At 49.1% G+C, this 21,364-nt stretch overlaps 2 protein-coding genes across 3 annotated transcripts; one reads left to right on the top strand and one right to left on the bottom strand.

Annotated features, from left to right (window-relative positions):
- Positions 1–1,671: 1,671 nt before the first annotated feature.
- On the top strand, positions 1,672–8,047 carry UCK1 (uridine-cytidine kinase 1). Its single transcript, XM_021543521.3, has 7 exons — positions 1,672–1,796; positions 1,965–2,124; positions 2,901–2,997; positions 3,116–3,258; positions 3,338–3,432; positions 4,514–4,562; positions 4,882–8,047. Exons 1-7 carry the CDS (start codon positions 1,710–1,712, stop codon positions 5,067–5,069), a joined length of 819 nt encoding a protein of 272 aa, XP_021399196.1. The 5' UTR covers positions 1,672–1,709; the 3' UTR covers positions 5,070–8,047.
- POMT1 (protein O-mannosyltransferase 1) lies at positions 7,892–21,155 on the bottom strand. Of its 2 annotated transcripts, none has more exons than XM_077787883.2 (21): positions 21,091–21,155; positions 19,714–19,837; positions 18,761–18,904; positions 17,995–18,101; positions 17,370–17,420; positions 16,881–17,027; positions 15,859–15,970; positions 15,317–15,382; positions 15,094–15,187; positions 14,502–14,657; positions 13,794–13,924; positions 13,473–13,568; positions 12,033–12,125; positions 10,925–11,021; positions 10,744–10,836; positions 10,106–10,226; positions 9,780–9,877; positions 9,159–9,272; positions 8,720–8,846; positions 8,462–8,639; positions 7,892–8,256 (listed from the first exon to the last, which is right to left on the bottom strand). In XM_077787883.2, exons 3-21 carry the CDS (start codon positions 18,880–18,882, stop codon positions 8,082–8,084), a joined length of 2,178 nt encoding a protein of 725 aa, XP_077644009.1. In that variant the 5' UTR covers positions 18,883–18,904; positions 19,714–19,837; positions 21,091–21,155; the 3' UTR covers positions 7,892–8,081. The 2 variants fall into 2 exon arrangements, with proteins under 2 accessions (XP_077644009.1, XP_021399195.2); XM_021543520.3 differs by having other exon boundaries at positions 20,087–21,097.
- Positions 21,156–21,364: the final 209 nt, after the last annotated feature.

Genomic DNA, 21,364 nt, shown 5'->3' with positions numbered 1-21,364 from the left:
AGCGCCCGGCCCGCACCGGGGCTCCGGGCGCGCAGCGACCTCGGGGGGACAAACGGGGGCGGCCAGGGGGTCCGGGCTCCTGCTGGGTGCAGGGCAGGACGGGAGCGTCACAGCAATTAGATCGTGTTTAAACGTGTGATTTGGTTTTATTTTAGAATATTGTATTTACGTCTGGAATGTGGTGTGTGTTTCGGCTCTATTTGTACACAAAATGTATATAAAATTCTGTATATTGCAGCTATAGCTATTAATATCTAGCATGCATGTGTGTAGACATCTCGATGGCACCCCACGCACAGGATGTGTGTGCACACGCTGTGTATTTTACCCATATGTGTATTTCTGTGTTTTGGTGTTTCTGTGTCGTACCTTCAGGTGTTTATTCATAGTTTCCGTGTGCTCTGCACGCACCTGCACTCAGGAACAGGGGTACAACACATACAGGAACAGGTGTGCACGTGGGTACAGCTGTAAAGTACGGGAACAGGTGTCAAACACACAGGAACAGGTGTCAAACACAGGCGGGGGACAGGCGTGCGCTCACACCCACGGTCACACAAGTGCCTGGCTAAAACAGCGCTGTCTGTAGTAAGGAAGAGCGTTATTACTGTCCACGCATCCCCCTGTCCATCTGTCTATGTGTCCCCCTGTCCCTCTGTCCCCCTGTCCATCTGTCCCCCTGTCCCTCTGTTTCCCTGTCCCTCTGTCCATCTGTCCCTCTGTCCCCCTGTCTCTCTGTCCCCCTGTCCCTCTCTCTGTCCCCCTGTCCCTCTGTTTCCCTGTCCCTCTCTCTGTCCCTCTGTCCCCCTGTCCCCCTGTCCCTCTCTCTGTCCCTCTGTCCCCCCGTCCCTCTGTCCCCCTGTCCCTCTCTCTGTCCCTCTGTCCCCCTGTCCCCCGGTCCCTCTCTCTGTCCCCCTGTCCCTCTCTCTGTCCCCCTGTCCCCCTGTCCCTCTCTCTGTCCCCCTGTCCCCCTGTCCCCCTGTCCCTCTGTCCATCTGTCCCCCTGTCCCTGTCCATCTGTCCCCCTGTCCCTCTGTCTCCCTGTCCCCGTCCCTCTGTCCCTCTGTCTCCCTGTCCCTCTCTCTGTCCCCCTGTCCCCCTGTCCATCTGTCCCCCTGTCCCTCTGTCTCCCTGTCCCCCTGTCCCTCTGCCCCTCTGTCCCCCTGTCCCCCTGTCCCTCTGTCCATCTGTCCCCCTGTCCCTCTCTCTGTCCCCCTGTCCATCTGTCCCCCTGTCCCTCTGTCTCCCTGTCCCCCTGTCCCTCTGCCCCTCTGTCCCCCCGTCCCCCTGTCCCTCTGTCTCCCTGTCCCCCTGTCCCTCTGCCCCTCTGTCCCCCTGTCCCTCTGCCCCTCTGTTTCCCTGTCCATCTGTCCCCCTGTCCCCCTGTCCATCTGTCCCTCTGTCCCCCTGTCCCTCTGTCCCCCTGTCCCTCTGTCCCTCTGTCCCCCTGTCCCCCTGTCCCTCTGTCCCCCTGTCCCTCTGTCTCCCTGTCCCCCTGTCCCTCTGTCCCCCTGTCCCCCTGTCCCTCTGTCCCCCTGTCCCTCTATCCCCCTGTCCCTCTCTCTGCCCCTCTGTCCCCCTGTCCCCCTGTCCGTCTGTCCGCGCCCCGCTCCGGCCCCGCCGCTGGGCCCGGCCGCGCTCGCGCCCGCGGCCGCGCCCCCTGGTGGCCCCGCCCCGCCACAGGCCCCGCCCCCGCCGTCCGTCCCGCCATGGCGTCCGCGGGCGGCCCGGACGCGGAGCGGCCGCACCCCAAGCCCTTCCTCATCGGCGTCAGCGGCGGCACCGCCAGCGGCAAGGTGAGCCCGCCGCGCCGGGGCCCGGCCGCGCCCCCGGCAGCCCGCGCGGCGCGGGAGCTGCGCGGCGCCTGAGGGGCAGCGCCGGTGGCGGCCCCGCTGCGGGCGGGGGTCGGGCCGGGCCGAGCCCGCGGCAGGGCTGGGGTCCCGCTGAGCCGCCGTCCCGCTCAGTCCACAGTGTGCGAGAAGATCATGGAGCTGCTGGGGCAGAACGAGGTGGAGCAGCGGCAGCGCAAGGTGCTGATCCTCAGCCAGGACAGCTTCTACAAGGTGCTGACGGCCGAGCAGCAGGCCAAGGCGCTGAAGGGGCAGTACAACTTCGACCACCCGGGTGAGCCCGCACCGGCCCGGCCCTGCAGGCTTCGGTCGGTGCTCGGAGCGCAGCGCGGTCGCACGGGAAGCGCCTGTAGGAAACTGGAAGTGTTGGAGAACAGAAATGTGCTTTCCTCCACCAAAACATCCTTTTGTTCTTCCCTTGTGCCCGTTGTTACTGACGGGTTCTGGAGCTGTGGAGAGACGCAGAGCATCCCAGCCTGCTCACTGCTCCACTCCCTGCTTTGAGAGTCTCCTTAATGAACCACATCATTCCCCAAATCCTTTCCTGTTACTTCTTGTCCGGACCAACAGCTGCTCCCCTTGCCCAGGGGAGTGCTGTGGATTGTAGGCGGGACAGAGAGCTGCCCTTGGCTCAAGTCTGGTGCCTGTTGGGTGGGTAGTGGAAACCGTGAAAGATGCCTGGGGTTTTCCAATTGACTCTTGACTAACAGATGAACAAAGCTGCACAAAATTACCCAATTACTAAGTGGGTTGATAAAATTATAAAATGACTAGCTTCACCTTTGACAGCTTCACCTCTTAATTTCATTGTGTTGTAGTTGCTTGTAAACAGCAAACTGTCTCTTCCTTATCTCTGAAACCAAACACAGCGATTGTCACTTGGGCAGAGAGTGCTGAGTTGCTAGTGGTAGGAAAGAATAAGATGCAAGTTCCTTTTTTCCTGGTGAAACATTGGGCAGAGGGTTTTTGCTTTGGGTCTGGAAAAATCTGACCAGATCATTTGATACAGCAGCATCTGAAAGTCCTTCTCTTTAAACTCTCCTCTCGCAGATGCCTTTGATAACGATTTGATGCATTCAACCCTGAAAAACATTGTTGATGGCAAAACGGTTGAGGTACCAACATATGACTTTGTGACACATTCTAGGTAGGCTCTGCCTTTGCCTGCAGTCCTGGCTTGTGTGGGGGTGTCCCCAGCCTGGGGACAGATCCCTTGGTGGTGGCACGAGGCCGGTTAACATGCTCTGGGTGTTCTTTCCTGGCAGGCTGGCAGAGACGACAGTGGTGTACCCCGCTGACGTCGTCCTCTTTGAGGGGATCCTGGTTTTCTACAACCAAGACATTCGGGACATGTTCCACCTCCGTCTCTTTGTGGACACGGACTCTGACGTCCGGCTGTCCCGCAGAGGTAAAGCCCGGCCGTGCCCCTGCTCCTTATCCGTCCCCACCATGGGACAACACTCAGGGCTTTTATCTCCCCTTCCCAGTTCTGCGAGATATGAAACGTGGGAGGGACCTGGAGCAGATCCTCACCCAGTACACCACGTTTGTCAAGCCTGCCTTTGAGGAGTTCTGCTTACCGGTATGAAACCTCTCACTGATTTCATTTGTGGGGTCTTGTTTTTTTTGGGCAGGGGTAGAGGAGCAGGGTTGTTTGGGAATTAGCTGCTATAGCGGCAGCAGTGGTGACTTTTGGTATTTCACAAATCTCACATTCTCCTCTCTGCCTCATGTATTCAACCATTTCAAGCTGGTTGTTAAGAAACCAAAATGCTTCTGCTGGCGAAGCACCATGAAAATGCCTCAAGCACATTTTCTCACTGCTGGCTGCTGGGGCTATTTACGTATGGGTCTCTCTGAATGAAACTCCCACTCTCAGTTTATTCTTAAGTCTTGTAGGAAGAAAGAAAAGCTTGGTTTCCAGCAGCCTTTCTCAGAGGGAACACTGGTGAAAACCTGGGGCAGACTATTCTAGTTCTGCTTGCTACACCATGTAGTGTGTGGCCAATTTAGGTACTCACATAATCAAATTCATTTGTCAAAAACCCTATGAGAACAAAATGCAGTATGTGGATTAAATAAATTGAAAAAGGCTAACTCAGGCACCTATTGCTCTAGATTAAAGCAATTCTGAGATTCTAAAACTACTCATTAGAAATGCTGAATTTGCCAGCTTTTTTCCAACTGTGGGGGGAATGAAAAAGCAGGAGTGCTGTGATGGTAAAGATCAATAAAATGTTATCAGAGGCAGGCAGGAATTTCACATGCACTTTGTATACGTTGGCTCTCAGCAGAGATTTAGCAATGGCTTGCGAAATGCTGATTAAAACCAGCTCTTGGCAAACAGACCTTGCCTGAAATCGGCAACGTTTGAAGGCAGCTCAGACGGTTAAAAGCAAAGGACTCCACCCTGACCTGCTGTTTCTACCTGGTGATTCTCTGCAAAGGGACAGTAAAATAATCCCTGATCTTAAATCCAGTGCACACTTGCCAGTGTGATATTGGAATTTATTTAGGTTGTTACCATGAGAGCTTAACGTCCCACCCTGGAGCACTAGGACCTTCCATCTTTGCCCAGTTTTCTGGCCTTTGGTTGCTTCCTCCTGGAATGAAGTTGACTTTTCCCATTAACAGCCTCCTCCACCACTGTTTCTGTTTTGCAGACAAAGAAGTATGCAGATGTGATCATCCCCCGAGGAGTTGACAACATGGGTAAAAGGGAGTTGGGTTCCCTGGTTTGCCTGGGGAGACACCTTTGGGGTTGGGAATAGAGCAGGAGGCACCCTGCTGCCTTGAGTGCCTGCTCCTGAGGAAGGGGTTTTTGCTGGAGGGGAGGGAGCTGCTCAGCCTGATCAGAAGGACCAGGGGCTCAGCATGTGGAGGGCTGGAAAAGTGACCTGTTGGGCTCTGACCTCACTGCAGACAGCAGGCTTGTTAAAACCTGAGTTGAGCAGGGCTGGATGCTCCACATTTTCTAGATAACTGAGACAGGAGAACCTTCATGTCCTCTATTCCCCGTTCCTCTCTGCAGTTGCCATAAACCTCATCGTGCAGCACATTCAGGACATCCTGAACGGGGACATCTGCAAGTGGCAGCGGGGAGCGCTGAACGGGCACGGCCGGACGTACAAGCGGCCGTTCCCCGAGCAGGCGGAGAGCGGCGCTGTCCTGGCGGCCGGGAAGCGCTCCCACCTCGAGTCCAGCAGCCGCCCGCACTAGCTCGGCTCGGCCCCAGGGTTTGCCTCTGGTCCACACCAACACTGAAGACAACTTTGGGAAAGGACTTCCACGGAATGGTTGGTGAAGTGCCCCTTAAGTCGTCCTAGCAGCGGAGGGGATCCTGGTGGGAATCTTCTCACAGAGGAGAGAGGAAGGGGTTGGCTTTCCATCCCTCTTCCCTCCAAACCCCTCCCTGTTCTCCCCGAGATGTCTGGAGTTGTTACTTGGTGAACTGGTTAAAGGCAGCGTTATTTGCCTTTTTTTAGTTTTCAGAATGAGATCTAATGCTGAAGATTCCCGTGAAGATTAAGCACTATCAGGTGACTAGCAAGATACCCCATTTCCCTGATGATGGTTGTCTGTAGCAGGAAAATCATCTGCCTCTTGGGTGTTTTTCTCTCTACCCAAGACTAGCTGATATGCTGTTAATTTTAACAGGCTCTTACTCTTCTCCACCTTGTTGGCAACTTGAGTTGTGGCCATGCTCTGCTGCTGGCCAGCCTCCTTCTAGCCTGTGGGGTCAGAGGTACTGAGCTGCAGAGGCACCTCTGCCTTGAGATAGGGGTGACACAGAGACTGACTGGGACAAATGGGAACTTGCAGTTCACCAGGAGACAGGCCCAAGAAGTTTGGTGGTTCTAGTGATTCCTAATTTATTCCTTTCCAAGCTCCTGACTCTTGCTACACTGTTTGGTTATTTTTTGTACCCAGTTACTGAATGTGTGAGCTCCAACTGGATTGAGTTGCTCATGGAAACAGAAACCTGACCTTGTCAATATTAGTGTCTTTTAGTGCATTTCTGTACTGCTGGTTGCAAATTCTGCTGGGCAGAATCCGTCCACTTCCAGAGATGGCTGGTGAGGTCAGCAAGGGGGGAAGCTGGGAATTGCAGGACCCTCCTCCTGCTGCCACAAGCAGCTGCCTGGACACCCTAAGACAGGGTCAGAGCACTTGCCTTGCACTCCAGCAGCTTCAACTCAAGAATGTCTGGCTTTCTAAAAAGAGCAGACAAGAAGTACAAACAGTGATATCCCAGTTTCTGTAGTTTACCCCAGATAAGTGATACTGCAGCAGCATGAAAGTGTCTGTTTGGAAAAAACTGCAATGAAGTGCTGGTTGGACCTTTGAAAATGTCCTTGTGATACTGTTCTTGAGTCTGGACTTAAGGTGTAATTTTGAGAATGAGGGTGGGAGGGAAATGTTACTAAGAGGAACTTTTTCGTATTTGCTAATTTTCTAAAAACAGGGTTTGGCTGTGTTGGTTGTGGGTGTGTTACTTTGGCTAATAAATAAATGAACAGTGATCAGAAATAATTTTTATAAAAGGTAATGGTGGTGCATTCACTATGCCAGCAAAAAGGTACACAGGGAACACTGCTGGAGGGGCTCTTATACTCAACAGTTCTTTCTTCCCTTAACTCAGAATTGTCATCTTTGGTTCTGTCATGGCTGAAAATTTACAGAAAAAACCCCAAAGTTAAGAAATGCAGTCTGCACTTTGATCCTTATAGTCTCCTCAGCCCTGGGAAGGGGTGAAGGTTTGGTGTCTCAGTGACAGTTCACTGGTACTTTGGCAGTGCCCAGGAGAAGGCAGAGCATTTCCTGACTGCTGCTGGCTGCTGTCTAGCTCAGGGTGACAGACTTAGAGCATGAGCTACTGCACTGAAGCATTAGCTCTCAGGGCTGATTCCAGTAGGAGCAAAATAGTCACTAAAACCTACTTTGAATGACTGTGGCGTTGGATCATACCTTCCTCAGGGGGAATTATTTAGAGCAGTGAGGAAGTGCACAGCCCCTGGGGTGTGGGAATGCTGCTCTGGCAGCTTTGTGCTGCCCTGCAGGACCTGCTGCTGCAGCCACGTGGAGATAGATACAGCAATGGAATGTGGCCCAGGTACTACAGCCCTGCTCACACACCGGCACAGAGCCATTACAAATTCCCCCCCGAATTCCCAGTGCTTCAGCTTTGCCTTCTTCTCTGTGAATTCTCTGCTGGTGCAGACCAGGCCATGGGCTGGGTTTCAGTGTTTCCACCCTGAACCCATGTGCACAAGCTGGAGCAGGTTTCCTTGTCAGCAGGATCAGTCCTACCTTGCCCAGAGCTCTTTTCCCATGGGATCTGAGGTGCAATGGCAATACTGCCACTGCTGGTAACAGGCCTCAGGCTTCACATCGGTGCCACATGACCAAAGGATTATTCTGGCTTTGGCTCAATTCCTGGTTTGCCTGAAGCCTTCTTTAGCTGTAACAGCAATTTTTAATATCTTTTTATTTTGCTTATCTTCTTAAAAGTGATGCTTGTGTCAGATGATTATAAATAGATAATAGTAACAAGTCATTATTCTATGCAGAATGAACTATTTATAAATGTAGCTTAATGCTGTATTTACATAAATAGAAATGACAGCAGAGCATTGGAAGTTGGGGGAAAATAATGCATTGTTGAGGAATAGAGTCATGGAATGATGCTGTAAGGCTGCAGGGCCAGTTACTGATTGTTACAGATATGCAGGCTTTAGAGGGAAAACCTGGGGTTTCAGGCATAACAAAGAAAACAGAAAAAAAGTATCCGATGTGTTGGAAAGGGTCCATTAATAGCAAGCATGTTATGGGATTGCAGAGCTCAGTGGTAGGAAACACATGAGATAGCCCTAAGTGCAACGTAGTGCCAGAAGGAAGAAGCACCACTGTACTCCCAGAAAAGAGAAGAAATTGCTGCAGCTCTTCCCAGCAAAGGTGCTGGGATGCTGTTGACTAAAGTCAGCAACCTTCACACCCTGAGGGGCAGTGAAGGGTGAATGTAACAGGCAGAAACTGGGAACTGTGCTCAGAACAGCTCTATTTCTGTTGAGACCTCTTCTGTAATAGTGTTCCTTTATTTTCTTCTCCTGTAATCATTAGATCTGGACTACTACAAAATACCTGAAGCGACTGTTAAATTTCCGTGCTACTAACAATAAATTCTTGGCTTTGCACAAGAGGCGTTTCCCTTTGCTGTGCCAGGCTGGAGTGTCACTGCTTTCGGATCAGGATGTTCCAGGTGTCCTTCCAGCGCAGGGCCTTGAGCTCCGGCAGGGACAGCGCAGGCTGCCCGTAGGTCACGGGGCTGAAGGTGCAGTGCACGAAGTACACCGAGGAGAACCAGGCTACCATCAGGGCACTGAACATGCTCTTGAGCAGCACAGATCTGGCATCAGAGAGGGAAAGAGTACTCAAGTTACATCAAGACTGGCCAAACATTTCATCCAAAACACCTGTGCCTGCCCTGGTTTCCCTAAAAGCAATGACAGTTTGGCCACTGCTGAAAAAGCCACTGCTTTCCCCAGGTGACAGAAGCTGGAGAAAGAACTCCAGTCCTCCTTTCAAGAGAATATTCTGCTGAAGCCAAATACCTGCAGAGATGATCACTGAGATGCTGCAGTACCACAGGAATCAGGAGAATCTGGAATGTGACAGCAGGCAGGTAGTGGTACAGGAAAAGTGTCTTCTCCATCAGGAAGAAGGGCAGGTAATTCACAGCCCAGCCTCCACCACAAATGCCTCCTGCTGACATCCAGATCTGCCAGGCATCTGCAGGAGACAGGAGATGGCATCTGAGAGCAGAGCAAGGCACAGGCCTCCACCTGGGTACACACAGAGTGCAGTCAGACCTTCAGGGATGTCGTAGATCTTCCTCCTTCGCCGCAGCAAGTACCACAGGGACAGGCACAGGTAGACCAGAGCAGCAGCGTTAGCTGAAGCCCAGGTGGCAACATTCCCAAGGAGGTGGATCTGGGCCTGCAGAGTAGATGATGGTCTAAGCCAGAATCAGGACCATGATGTGGTTCTTTTAGGTAAGTTTAAATATTACCTACACAAACTTGCTAAATTAAGCTCCAGAATGGGCCTGCCTAGTAACCTGGAACAAAGCTGGTTGATAAACTTTGCTGTTTTAAGACTCTTGTGTAATGGAAAGCATTTAAAGGATGCTATAGGAAAAGTTATTGGCTTGAAGCTGCAGCCTTGCTCTGACTTCTACTCCTGGGGCTCCCATCTGAGCTGTTCTGCTTTCTCAACAGCTTCACAGCTATTTCTACCTCTTGTACTTACCCCTGAGGTGGGGTGGAGCCAGTAGGCAATATTGGTGTCCATTGTGATCCAGTCCAGGGCAGAGGAGCTGTACTTATGTTCTGTGTCTTCATTTTTTAATGTGAGTATTTTCCACTAGGAAAAAAAAGAGGTAAGCAGAAGGCTTTTAGAATTGGAACAACAGGTAGGACAGCAGGCATGGGTGAACAGCTCCAGATGTAAGATGTTAAGTTCCTAAGCTGGGAGCAGAGAAATCTTTTACATATCTCATATGGATACTGATCAATACAATTGTTTTATTTTGTTATTAAATAATGCACTTTCCTTAATGGATTTCTACAAAGATAGTAAGGGGCATCAACACTACTCATTGCACGTACCACACATTATAGTTAAGTTTCAGGCAGCTTCTGGGTGCCCAACCAACTTTCCACCCCCTTTTTTGTTACACAATCGCTTGGGTATTCATTACTGGACAGCCCAGGTCTTTAATGCCCTTATAAGTGCATTCAGAAACATTTTTCTACAGTGAGGAAGCCAAACTATCAGCAAGGATTAAACAATGATTTCTCAGACTGCAGAAATGCTCAGGCTCCTGCTCTGTAGCAGAAGGAAAAATGAAGGGAGTAACAAAACACTCACCTGCAATTCTGTGAACTTTGCCATGAAGCTGAGGTTTTTACTGATGTCCATCTGTGTGGGAGAGTGGAGTTCCACTTCCCTCTCTTTTTGCTCCTGGCCTGGAAGGAAAGAGCTCAGAAATAACCACAGGCAGAAAGCTAGAAAGGGGAGAGAGCACACAGGCTCCTCACTCTCCCAGGAACCCTTCTCCAATACATCAACTGCAACAGCACTCGGGGGGGACTTTGTAAGGATTCTGACACCAAGGCAGAGCCAACTGAACACACAGTACCACCTTCTCATCACCATGAAGTGAAACCTGCTTCAGGAACGTGGCTGAGACATACTTTTCCCATATCTGTGCTCTTCCACATTCCACACCATGCTCTGGTGGTAGCCTTTGGACAGCTTCTCTCCAACCACCTCCAGCTGCCGGTATCCCCACTCAGGCAGAGATGCTCCACTGAGCTGAAAGAGAAAGACAACAGTGAACTTTTAAACTGAAAGTTCTACCAATCTCAACTTCAGGATGGAAGAAGTTCCCAGGCTCTGCCTGAGCACTGGATGACAGCAAGGGGCTGCCAGAAAATGCATGCAGAGTCACCACAGGAAATAATGTCTCAATAAAAGCTAAAGCTATAAAATCAGTGATACTGGCAAACTTTGTGAAGAAAAAGATCCTTTAATTATTCCAGCTGTTCTCACGGGCAGATAGACTCAACATCAGTTTGTAAGCCCCAGTTGTGTAGAGTGGTCACAACCTCTTGACAAGCAGGACAGTTTTGATACTGAGAGGGATGAAGTACCAGTGTGACAACCTAAAACACATGCTGCTCTTTGTCACACTGAGCAAGTTTATTGTTTCCTTTAATTTACTTACTTGGTTGTTCATTATAGTGGTGTAGCTATTTTGGAGCAGAGTTTTTGAAATTTTAAGAACTGCATGAAGCAAAAGCTACAGGCAAATAAACATAACCCCACTTGCCTTTAGCACTGCAGAGGTGTTCACGTGAACAAACCTCACTTCTGACAGAATTGTCTTCCACACATCCGTGTCAGACTCGCGATTTACAATTTCCTACAACACAAAGATGATTTTGATCCATGTTGTCTCAGCTGTTTCTGCTGGAGAATGATCAGGTCCTCCCCTCCCTCTGACCACTCACCACTCTCCAGAGGTTCTGTGCTGGCATGGAGATGTTATAATCAATATAGCAGGAAACTTCTTGGGAGTGGGGGCTAAGAGGAGCAGCAACATCATGCCTAGAAGACGAATAAAGGAAGATCCTCTACCACCATTCCCCAAATACATATTAAAAGCAAACCCATATGGAATTGGCTTAGACTGGATTCAGTAATAAAGCAAAAAGGAACTCACTTATCAAGATTGCACTGTTTACTCTGAGAGAAAGCATTCCCCACAACCAAGAGCTGCCAGGAACAGGCTCAGAGGAAGCCAATGCAGATGCCTGTGATGCCAGGCTGAAGAACAAGCACTGATTGTGACAAACAGAGACGCTGTTCACTGGAGTTTCCAATAATGAACAAATTAGATTTGGAAGGGACATAGCAAAAACCCAAGCTCAGAACAACCTCCTTCCTAATCTGAGTGATATTCAAGTATACACAGATGGCCTTTGGGAAGCAGTCAGGAGGCAACTTCATACTGCAGGCTTTCAAAAGAGGCAAGAATCTCTGGCAATAAGCCACAGCACACCGGATTCTCCAGCACATTTTCCAAACTTCCAGAGCACATTATTCAGGTAGGAGCATGCCACCAAAGTCAGTGGAGCTGGATTTGGGTTGAGTCACACAAAATACTGAATACCTGCACCTGGCCAGAGTGGGGGCAATGAAGGGGCAAGGATGAAGACTCACAGAGAGGACTCTGTATTTAGGAATCTGCAGAACTACCATGAAATGTGAACAATTCTTTGTTCACATTTCAAATGTGAAATCCTCTAAAGGCCACTAAGTAGGGAAGAACAGAAGCAGTAAGCAACCATTAAGAAGTTTGTGATTAGGATCAAATCCCACTGCCAAGTCAATCAGAAAAAATAAATAAGCATACAGGATCCTTCCTCTGGGCCACAGGGATGGCATATGGAACTAACCACATGACGTCCCTCCAAGGCTCACTGGTGTAAAAATCCACAAATAGCAAGCAGTTTATGGCATATCTGAATGCAAGGTCACTAAGTGGTTATTCTGAGAGCCAACCCAGCAGAATGAGCCAGCAGGCTTGGCAGAGCAGAGCACGAGGAAGGGACTTACGTGTTGAGGTAGCGAGTTGTGATGCCATGGACCAGCTGCACAATGTGGCCGTGCCTGACAGGCCGTGGGGGGTTACTCACCACCAGCTGCTGCCTGGTGAAGGGACACCCAAGAGCAAATGGTTAAATTGGAAATGGTTAAATTATATGCATCTTTATACAGACCACAACCTTGTCATGACCAAGCTGTTAGGTCAAGACACTGCAGGCAGGGACAGACATTTAGGCAAGAAAATGAGAAATTAAAGCAATATATAGGTTGTACCAGAATGGAAGCAAAGCTCATCAAAGCAAAGGTGACTTAAGGGCAGAATGAGTCAGAGGATCAGTAATGGGATACTGACACTCCAGGCATTAGGTCAGTGGTCTGAATCCAGGTCAGTCAGGAGGTGAATTAAGGTTATTACTGTCACACAGCTGTTTGGTGGCTTGTGTGAAACGCTGAGTGCCTCACTGAATCTGATGGGTGCTGCACTACAGCTGCTGTCACTTTGGCACAATTATAGGACAGATCAATGGCTTTTGCACCACATAGAGTAAACTCTCATGTGGCTTCTGGACAGGGCCATGGCAAGGGGAAACTGCAATGCACTAAAATGCTGCCTGTACTTTACTGTTCCATAGAAGGACTTCACATCCTCTGATGCTCACAGGAGTCTTTTGAGTTTGAAGGATTTTAAGAATATATTTGGGGCCTGTGGTCCTGTTAGACTCTTTGCTTGAAAAGTCTGCACCATGGAAAAATTTTCCCAATGTGGATATGACTTGTAATGGCACACAGTCCTTCTGATAGGACTTGTTATACAGTTCCCAGAACAATGTGAGAAACTCAGAAAAGCAACTTTTTGATCAGTATGGAATTATGTCACTCAAAGGCTTTTACTGGCAAAACAAGGACAGATAGTCCTGCCCTGCACTGGCAGTGACAATGGCAAAATGGTTCAGCACAAACCAGGCCTCAGGTACAGGCACCACTTGGAATCCTTCCCTATGTGGCAGATCCTACAGCTCGTTCCACACTTCTAATACAAAGAACTACTCATTTTTCAAAAGTGTTTTCTACTCTTTTCTGAGACTTATTCAAGTTTGATAAAATTAATCAAGACACTCTAACACCATGGCTCACACTTCAAAAAGCAGAGCCTCCCTTTCATGCAAAACACCTGAAGAATCTCTGCTGTGAGTCTTGTGAGTCTTTCATGTTCCACTTGTGCACAGCACAGCCAACAGGCTCTGGCAGGAGCAGTTCAGACAGGATTTTAGAGTCCTCAGTAATGTTTTTACCACATTGAGAAGGATTGTGCAAAGAGCTGCAATCACTTGCTCAGATCACACCAGGCTTCTGCATCCATAAGCAGAGAAGAGTTATGTCCAATGTAGTCTAAGCCCTGGTTGGGTTTTGGAAGCATATAGGTTGAATTTAAATCTCTTGCATACTCACATTCCAGGATCTTTGACAATCCACCAGTTGTTCACATCCTTGAAGGGATAGCAGGTCACCTGCTGCTGATGGGAACTGCCTCGGCCATTCTCATACCTGCACAGGAAGTAACAAAAGCCCACAGAGGTGTAAAGGCATCTGTGATCTCTGTGCTCACCAGTCCCAGCAGCACAAACCAGCACCACATCACTGATCATTCCTACAGAGCACAGGGACTCTGGAGGATTAATGAAGACATCGCCAGGACCCAAACTGTTACACTTGGACTGGCAGGTGAAGAAGCAGAGCTTCTCCGCACAGAGAGCCAGGCAGATTCCTCACCTGATGGGGTAAGTGTTGGTGTGAGAGTGGAGCCAGCACTGCATGGGCTTGCCCAGCACGTTCCGCAGGGTGATCTGAGAGCCGTAGGCCACCTCTAAGGGCTGACCCTGAGTGATTCGGGCCAGCCCACCCTGAGAAGGGTAAGCACAGGGTAAGGACAAAGAAGAAAAAGAAACAACCCAGAGGCTGTTTAAAGTCTATGGAGTCACATCCCACTTCAACACAGCAGTATCTTCACACAGCACCTTCTCATTTGGTTTCACCTATCAAAATCAAGCCTTGCAGCACCATACTCAGTAGATAGGATAGTAAATACACCAACACCCACAAAACTAAAAGACTACAGGGTCTCAGGAAATATCCCTAAAGCCATGTTCTAAAAGACAGGCTAAGCACTCCTATAGCATACCATGTCACCACATGAGTTCAGTACTGTATCTACTTCTGTGGAGTTCCTATAGGAAGAGACAAACCTTCAGCAGAAGAGTGAATATATTGTTCTTGCTTCATTGGGAAAAGGTTTTCATCTGTTATTAGAATTTCAGTCATTATTGCTTCACCTTAAAGCAGTACTACAGCAGCAAAATAGTTAAACATAAAAGGGACAAAACATGCAGGACCAAAGGAACAGGATTGAACACCACCTGATAGTGAACATTCTCCTCTCTTCTCTCTAATAAATCAATTCCAAGATCACACTTCCCTCACCTCTAAGCTGGCTTGGAAAGCACTTGTCATGATCTGGTCGTGAGGCCCAGAGCGATACAGCAAAGCCAAGTGAACATAGAAGAAGGACAGGTACAGCCCCATGGGGATGATGACAAGGGCCAGACCCCGGGCTAGAAAATGGCACAGCAAGGAAACCTGGAAGAACAGAGAAAACTCACTTGTTTCATGGTCTAGATATTAAAAATTTCACAGCACTGTACTTGTTTTGTTTGTCTTTTCTAAGTTTTCCCCACTGTTTTCATTCAGCTGTAATTTTGTGGACAGCTGGCTAACTTCCAGCAAGGATTTGAAGTGGAGCTGGCAGGAGTGTGTGAGGCAAGTGCATGTTCTGAGTCACACGTCACCAAGACATGGATAACAGCAGAAAAGACAGTCACACACACGTATTTTTCTTTAACTTAATTCCATCTTCCCCAACAACTGAGCTGAGAACTGTACTATGATAGGAGGGTTTCCAGACAAGGAATTTTTGTACAAAAGCCAGCTACAGACTGCACTGTTATCTGTTGGCTTGAAAGGCTCCTGCAATGAAAAGTGACAAATAGTATATTTTGCATGCTGTGCTACGTACATTTGACAAGTTCTGGTCTCCTATCATGTGCCAGAAGTGGAGTCCTGCAGTGGCCAAGAGCAGCATATAGGTAAACAGGCCCATATATTTCACACTGTGAGGAAAGTGTATAAAAAATGAACGTGGTTAAAAACTACACAACATTACCTAACACAAGATATAAATATTCTAACATTCTCTTGAACAGTAGGCATTAAAATCCAGGTAAGACATCATCACTTACCCAACTGCGCAAGAACAGGCTACTCCAGTCAGCAGGAGCCAAAACCACCAGCTTCCAGAGAAGGCACTTAAAGATAAATGTATTAAATCACTTGCTAGGCTCAATTTAAAGATAATTTTACTTTATTAATTATTACTTCATCCTCTGCAAGGATCAGGGGAAAAAAGAGACAAATATCTCTAAATTCAGTGCCTGTAAACAGTTACAAAGGACCACTAAGTGACCTGTTATCATCAGTGTTTCTGTACACAGAAGGAAACGTTCCAGTAAAAAAATCTGGGTGGGTACAGAAATGCTCCCAAGGGATTTTATTTCTATTTTAAAAATTAAAAAACAGCCCTGCTAACAGTAAAAACAGTCTTTAACACTGCTCAGTAGAAAAATTCTGGGGCAGGCATATGGGAGGTTGAACCATTGGATTTTACACAGAGGTGAAGTGAGTTATAGAATGATTAAGAGGCATAGAAAAACACAGTCTATGACAAAAAAAAAAAAAGTCACCATGAGAGTATCCAAAAGGGTGGGAGACAATCCAGCTTTACCTGTGCTTTTGCAAATTGTAGAACTTCAGGTAGGACAAAACTGCAAGCAGGATAAAAAAAATCAGTATTGACTCCAGAAGCATGAACCTCGATTGAGTGATGAGAGAGTTTTCTGTTGGAAAAGAGAGACAGACACAAAATTAGAGAAACTTGTCCATAGGCAAGAGCTACCTCAGACAATCATACTGTTATCCAACAGAAGGACCTTCCCTTTTAGGGACAGACGGTTCCTATGGGCTGTAATGGGCAAGTGCTGGGTTTAGAGGGACAAAAACCTTCCAGCAGGAGCAAATTACAATTACATGGACATAACTTTCCCAGACAAAGAGGTGGGCAAGCAGTGAAGTCTTATCAGGATGCAGATAAAGCTGCTGCATTTCCGACAAAGGCAAAGAAAATCAGTCCTGGGAAATCCAGAGAGGTGCTTCTCAAAGCAAAGAGTCCAGGCAGCAAGCACAGCAAGCAATGAGCACCACAACAGATCTGCAGGAAAGGGAGCCAGAATCAGAGAAGCTGGTAGGTAGGAGAGGTTTCCCATTCAGGCAGCTGCCAGCAGCCCCTCAGAGAAAACAAAACCAGCTGAGTTGTACACATCAGAACAGTGTCAAATCAGTGCTAAGGACACAGGCTGGTTTGCTGCAGTTTGGACAGAAGAAATTAGATGAGCTCTGACTGCAAGTTGAGTTGTCCTGCTGTTAAAAGCCAGTATATTGTAATTCACCCTGTAAACCTCTGAGGAAGGGAGTACAGGCCTCCTTGGATACAAGAAATGTGGTTTCCTGTGAGGCTGTTAAGGCTGCCTACTTTGCTTAATATTGAAATGAACTTGTATAAAGCTCAGAAGGGCAGCCTGCTGCAGAGCTGTGAGGGTGGAGGAGAACAGGGAGGCTCAGCACTGACTGACACAGGCCAGGGCTGTTGATGTTTTCTGGGAAGATGCTACTCCACCCTAAACATTCCTAAGGGTAAAAGGGACTCTTCTCCCCATGTATGAAGAATAGGGCTCAGTTGAACAATCTTACCTAAGAGAATCAGAAGAGCAGCTACAAGTGCAGCACAGTGAGAGAAGTGCAGTTCAACCAAAATCTGGTAGGCTAAAGGCACACAGAAAGCACCAGCCAGGGCTGGCAGGAGTCGCAGGGACCACACAGGAACATTCATGCTGTATTCTGAAACAGAAAACAGGAAACACTGATCCACCAATCTGGAGACTCAACTGCAGAGAGGACAGACCAATACAGAATTTGCTGATTGTTAGAGGAATCTAACTCCTACTTGCATTGATTTGTCCATATTCTATTTCTTAAACTGTTTAGCTGATTTACAAGGCCTGTGCTATGAATTCATAATGCTTTTAACTTGTGCTAGAGACCTGCAGAAGACTTATTTAAAAAGAGAAGTGAAGGTGTTGGAAAAGTGTTACTTCCACTAGACAGGCAAAAGGAATCTGTCAGTTGCTGAAATTCTGCTTATTCTCTCTGAAGAATGAGACAGTTAAAAACAACTCTTACCAGCTCCAATCCTGTTCCATAGGAAGTTTCCATCAAATCCTCCTAAGTAACCTACAACATAAACAAGAGAATTTCTAGTCTCAAAGCATGTATAAAACCTGGTGCTAAATTGGAAACCATTTCCCAAACACACAGCTTTTCCTTGCATGAAGGCCCTCTTTCCCAAAAGGGTCCTCTTTGATACTGCTCTGTCTGCAGCAACACTTGACAATGTGCAGAGGCACAAAGAATATAAATTGGGAACAAGGGATTCTCAGTGACAAAGTCAGATGTATATTTAATCCCTCCCTCCCTCCCATACAGACACTTTGATGTTGTGGTATCTCAGCTACAGAAAGGAACTGAGGCTATTTCTTGCACTAGCAGTTCTCATCTTACTTTCCTCTTTATCCAAAGGATTGGATAACAGTGAGGTGATGGATACATGGCTTCATCATCCCCTCCTTTACTCGTGAAACAGCCTCCTAACAATCCTAAACAAAGGAAAACCCAGTTCTCTCTACATCAGTCTCTCATTTGCCCTGTGCTTTCCCCCATAAGTGGATCTGATGATTCATTTCTAACCAGCACTTCTCTCTCCCACAGCAACAAGCAACAGGCACTTCCCAATCCCAGGAGACCCTACCTCCCAAGGCCAGCAGCATGTGGCCAAAGGGTGGGCCACTGTCATCCACAAAGAAGATCCTCTTCATGTAGAGTGAAACGAACTGGCCATAATAGACTTCATCAAAACTGAAACACCAGAGCCAGAAAAATGTCAAATCTAACAGCAATTTTCCTGCAAGGATACTCAGAAAGCAAACACCAACTTGTTGTGAGAAAGGTAAGAATGCAAGGGAGCACTGAGGCTTTGCCCCTTCTCCTCAGGGGGTTTTATTAGGGAAAGATTATCACTGCATTGGCATTGTTCAGCCTGGAAAAGAGAAGGCAACAGGGGTGGCCTAATTGTGGCCCCCTGGCATCTGAAGGGAGCCTTCAGGAAAAATGGGATGAGACTGTAACAGCCTGGAGTGGCAGGACAAGGGGGAATGGCTTCACACTGTCAGAGAGTGGGTTGAGATTAATTTTAGGAAATAATTCTTCCCTGTGAGGATGGTGAGGCCCTGGCACAGGTTCCGAAATAAGTTGTGGCTGCCCCTGGATCCCTGGAAGTGTCCAAGGCCAGGCTGGGGCACCTGGGATAGTGGAAGATGTCCCTGCCCATGGCAGGAGTCAGAATAAGATGAGCTTTAAGAACCCTTCTGACCCAAACCAGTCTGGGATTTTGTGATTCTATGATTTACAAAGGCTGACATCAGTCAAACTGTGCTCTTCTGCTCTTGCATTCTTGCTCACAAACATTTGAAAAACAAGTCTGTGTCATTCAGGTAGAAAATAAACTCATTACTCACACCACAGCCCGTGGATAGCAAAGCCCCCAGAGACGACTTATTAATCCCATCACAGTCAGTGCCACAAGGCTCACATTGATCTTTGCAGTGACCACAACTGGCTCCTTCAGAAATCCCAACATCTTGTCAAAGGTTTGTCTGAACCTACGAGAGCAGAAGAGAACAGCAGTCACCCTTTGGCTCACAGTGAGCTGAACACTCCCCAGAAAGCAACAAGCCTGATTTCTGCTACAAGCAGCTAATGGTGATTAATTTCCCAAAATTCTATTGCTTTTCATGTTTTTGTGTTTCTATTCTATCTATAGGACTAGTTGTAAAAATAACGTTACTGAACCGACACACTTTTCATTTGCCCTGCTTCTGCCTGCAGTAGTAAGCTAAAAACCTTGTTTATTCTTACACTGGTTCTGCAGAAACGTAGTACCTTAATTCTCCAACCTGTATTCTGCTTTGTGCAAAGCAAACCTCACAGCCCAAACTCTGATGCTACTGTGGACAACCCATGTGCTCAGGCACCAGATGACCTCACTAACTGAGAGTTCAGGCAGGTTTAAAAAAAACCCAAACAAGTTACTTGCAAAATAAGGTATTACTCTGGGAGTGGGAAACGGAGGGGAATTAGGAATGGGAACTGTGAATGGGGATGGGAATGTGGGGATGGGAACTGGGAATGGGGATGAAAATGGGAATGAGGATGGGAATGGAGACTGGGAATGGAAAACTGGGAATGGGGATGGGAAACGGAAAGGGAACTGGGAATGAGAATGGGAATGGAAAACTGGGAATGGAAAAGAGGGAATGAGAATGGGAATGGGGACTGGGAATGGGGATGGGACTCTGGGAACTCTGCGTTAGAAAGCTGGTTACTGGAGCACTTGTACAGGCGCTGTTTAAGCAGAAGTGCTAAAAGCTAGGTCAGAAAATAGCAGAGAATCAGTACTGTGCCTCCTCACCTCAACACTACAGAAAGTTACCAGAACAAATCCATCTGCGTGGCTTTGATCAGGAGACAACAAAGTGAGATGTGAGCACATCACCACCATCCAGAGCCGTGCCGCTGGCCTGGTTTCTCCCTGCCTACAAAACACAAGTGCTGCATGGAATAGAGGTTCACAGGAGCCCGTGGCACAGCTGTGCTCCCACCTGGGCTCTGTCAGCCCCTTGCAGGCCCTGCTGATCCCTGGGCAGGGATCCTCGGGCTCCTGCCCAGGGCACGCTCAAACCTCGGCCGGGCTCCGCACCCCCTGTGAGGGGGAGCAGGGCCAGCGTCCCCCACCCGCCCGGTTCCCCCTTTCAGCTCTCCCTCAGGGGGTCACTGATCCTCACCACCCGCACTGGATCCTCTTGGAGGGTTTTTGTGGGGCAGAGGAGCCCCAGCCTCCCTCAGCTGTACGGGGGTGAAGGGGCGAGTGGCCAGCGGCACCGCGGAGCCGGGACCGGGACCGGGAGCAGCACTAGGGCCGGGGTTAGAACCGGGACTAGGACCAGGGCCAGGACACGAGTGCCGGGAGCAGCACTAGGGCCGGGGTTAGAACCGGGACTAGGACCGGGGCCAGGACACGAGTGCCGGGAGCAGCACTAGGGCCGGGGTTAGAACCGGGACTAGGACCGGGGCCAGGACACGAGTGCCGGGAGTAGCACTAGGGCCGGGGTTAGAACCGGGACTAGGACCGGGGCCAGGACACGAGTGCCGGGAGCAGCACTAGGGCCGGGGTTAGAACCGGGACTAGGACCGGGGCCAGGACACCAGTGCCGGGAGCAGCACTAGGGCCGGGGTTAGAACCGGGACTAGGACCGGGGCCAGGACACCAGTGCCGGGAGCAGCAATAGGGCCTGGATTAGAACCGGGGCCGGGAGCAACAGTACCGGGAGCAGCACTACGACCAGAAATAGGACCGGGACCACCACTAGGGCCGGGATTAGGATGCGGACTAGGACCGGGGCCAGGAAGGACAGTGCCGGGACCAACACTATGATCGGGACTAGAATCGGGACTAGGACCTCGGCCAGGAAGAACAGTGCCAGAACCAGCACTAGGACTGGGACCAGCACTAGGATCGGGAACAGCACTAGGGCCAGGATTAGGATGCGGACTCGGACCGGGGCCAGCAGGAACAGTGCCGAGACCAGCATTAGGGCCAGATTTAGGATCAGCACTAGGACCGCGGGATATGGCGATCTAGGACTGGGATATGCCCAGGATCAGGACTAAGACCGGAACCAGGCTCAGGCTGGGACCGCGCCCAGGACCGGTACCCGCCGCCCCTCACGGCCCCTCCGGCGCCGCGCGCGCGGGGGGCGTGGCCTCGCCGCGCTCCACCCGCCCCTACCTGCGGTACCGGATGTGACGTCAGACGCACGCATCGGCACGTGGACCAAGGCAACCGGAAGTGTTGCCATGGCAACGCCCGGCCTCACCAACATGGCGGCTGCGAGGGACCCGCCAACACTCGGGCACACGGCCACAACCAGCGACCCGGCCGCTGGGGCTTTCTTGTTGTGTGTTTTTTTTTTTGTTTGTTTGTTTGGTGTTTTTTAAGTTTTTTTTTTTGGGGTTTTGGTGGTTTTTTGTTTGTTTTTTTTGCGTTTTGTTTTGGTTTGTTT

The sequence above is a fragment of the Lonchura striata genome, chromosome 17 (genome assembly GCF_050655825.1).
Source record: "Lonchura striata isolate lonStrDom1 chromosome 17, ASM5065582v1, whole genome shotgun sequence".
Classification (NCBI taxonomy): domain Eukaryota; kingdom Metazoa; phylum Chordata; class Aves; order Passeriformes; family Estrildidae; genus Lonchura; species Lonchura striata.
Note: the sequence above shows the minus strand (reverse complement) of the source record. Positions and strands in the feature narration are given on the sequence as shown.

Coding starts and splice junctions, on each gene's coding strand:
- UCK1 (XM_021543521.3), top strand. CDS start 1,710: ATGGCGTCCGCGGGCGGCCCGGACGCGGAGCGGCCGCACCCCAAGCCC. Junction 1,797..1,964: donor GCGGCACCGCCAGCGGCAAG/GTGAGCCCGCCG, acceptor CGTCCCGCTCAG/TCCACAGTGTGCGAGAAGAT. Junction 3,433..4,513: donor TTGAGGAGTTCTGCTTACCG/GTATGAAACCTC, acceptor TCTGTTTTGCAG/ACAAAGAAGTATGCAGATGT.
- POMT1 (XM_077787883.2), bottom strand. CDS start 18,882: ATGTTGGGATTTCTGAAGGAGCCAGTTGTGGTCACTGCAAAGATCAAT. Junction 13,925..14,501: donor CTTTCCAAGCCAGCTTAGAG/GTGAGGGAAGTG, acceptor TACCCTTCTCAG/GGTGGGCTGGCCCGAATCAC. Junction 11,022..12,032: donor ACAACTCGCTACCTCAACAC/GTAAGTCCCTTC, acceptor TTCGTCTTCTAG/GCATGATGTTGCTGCTCCTC.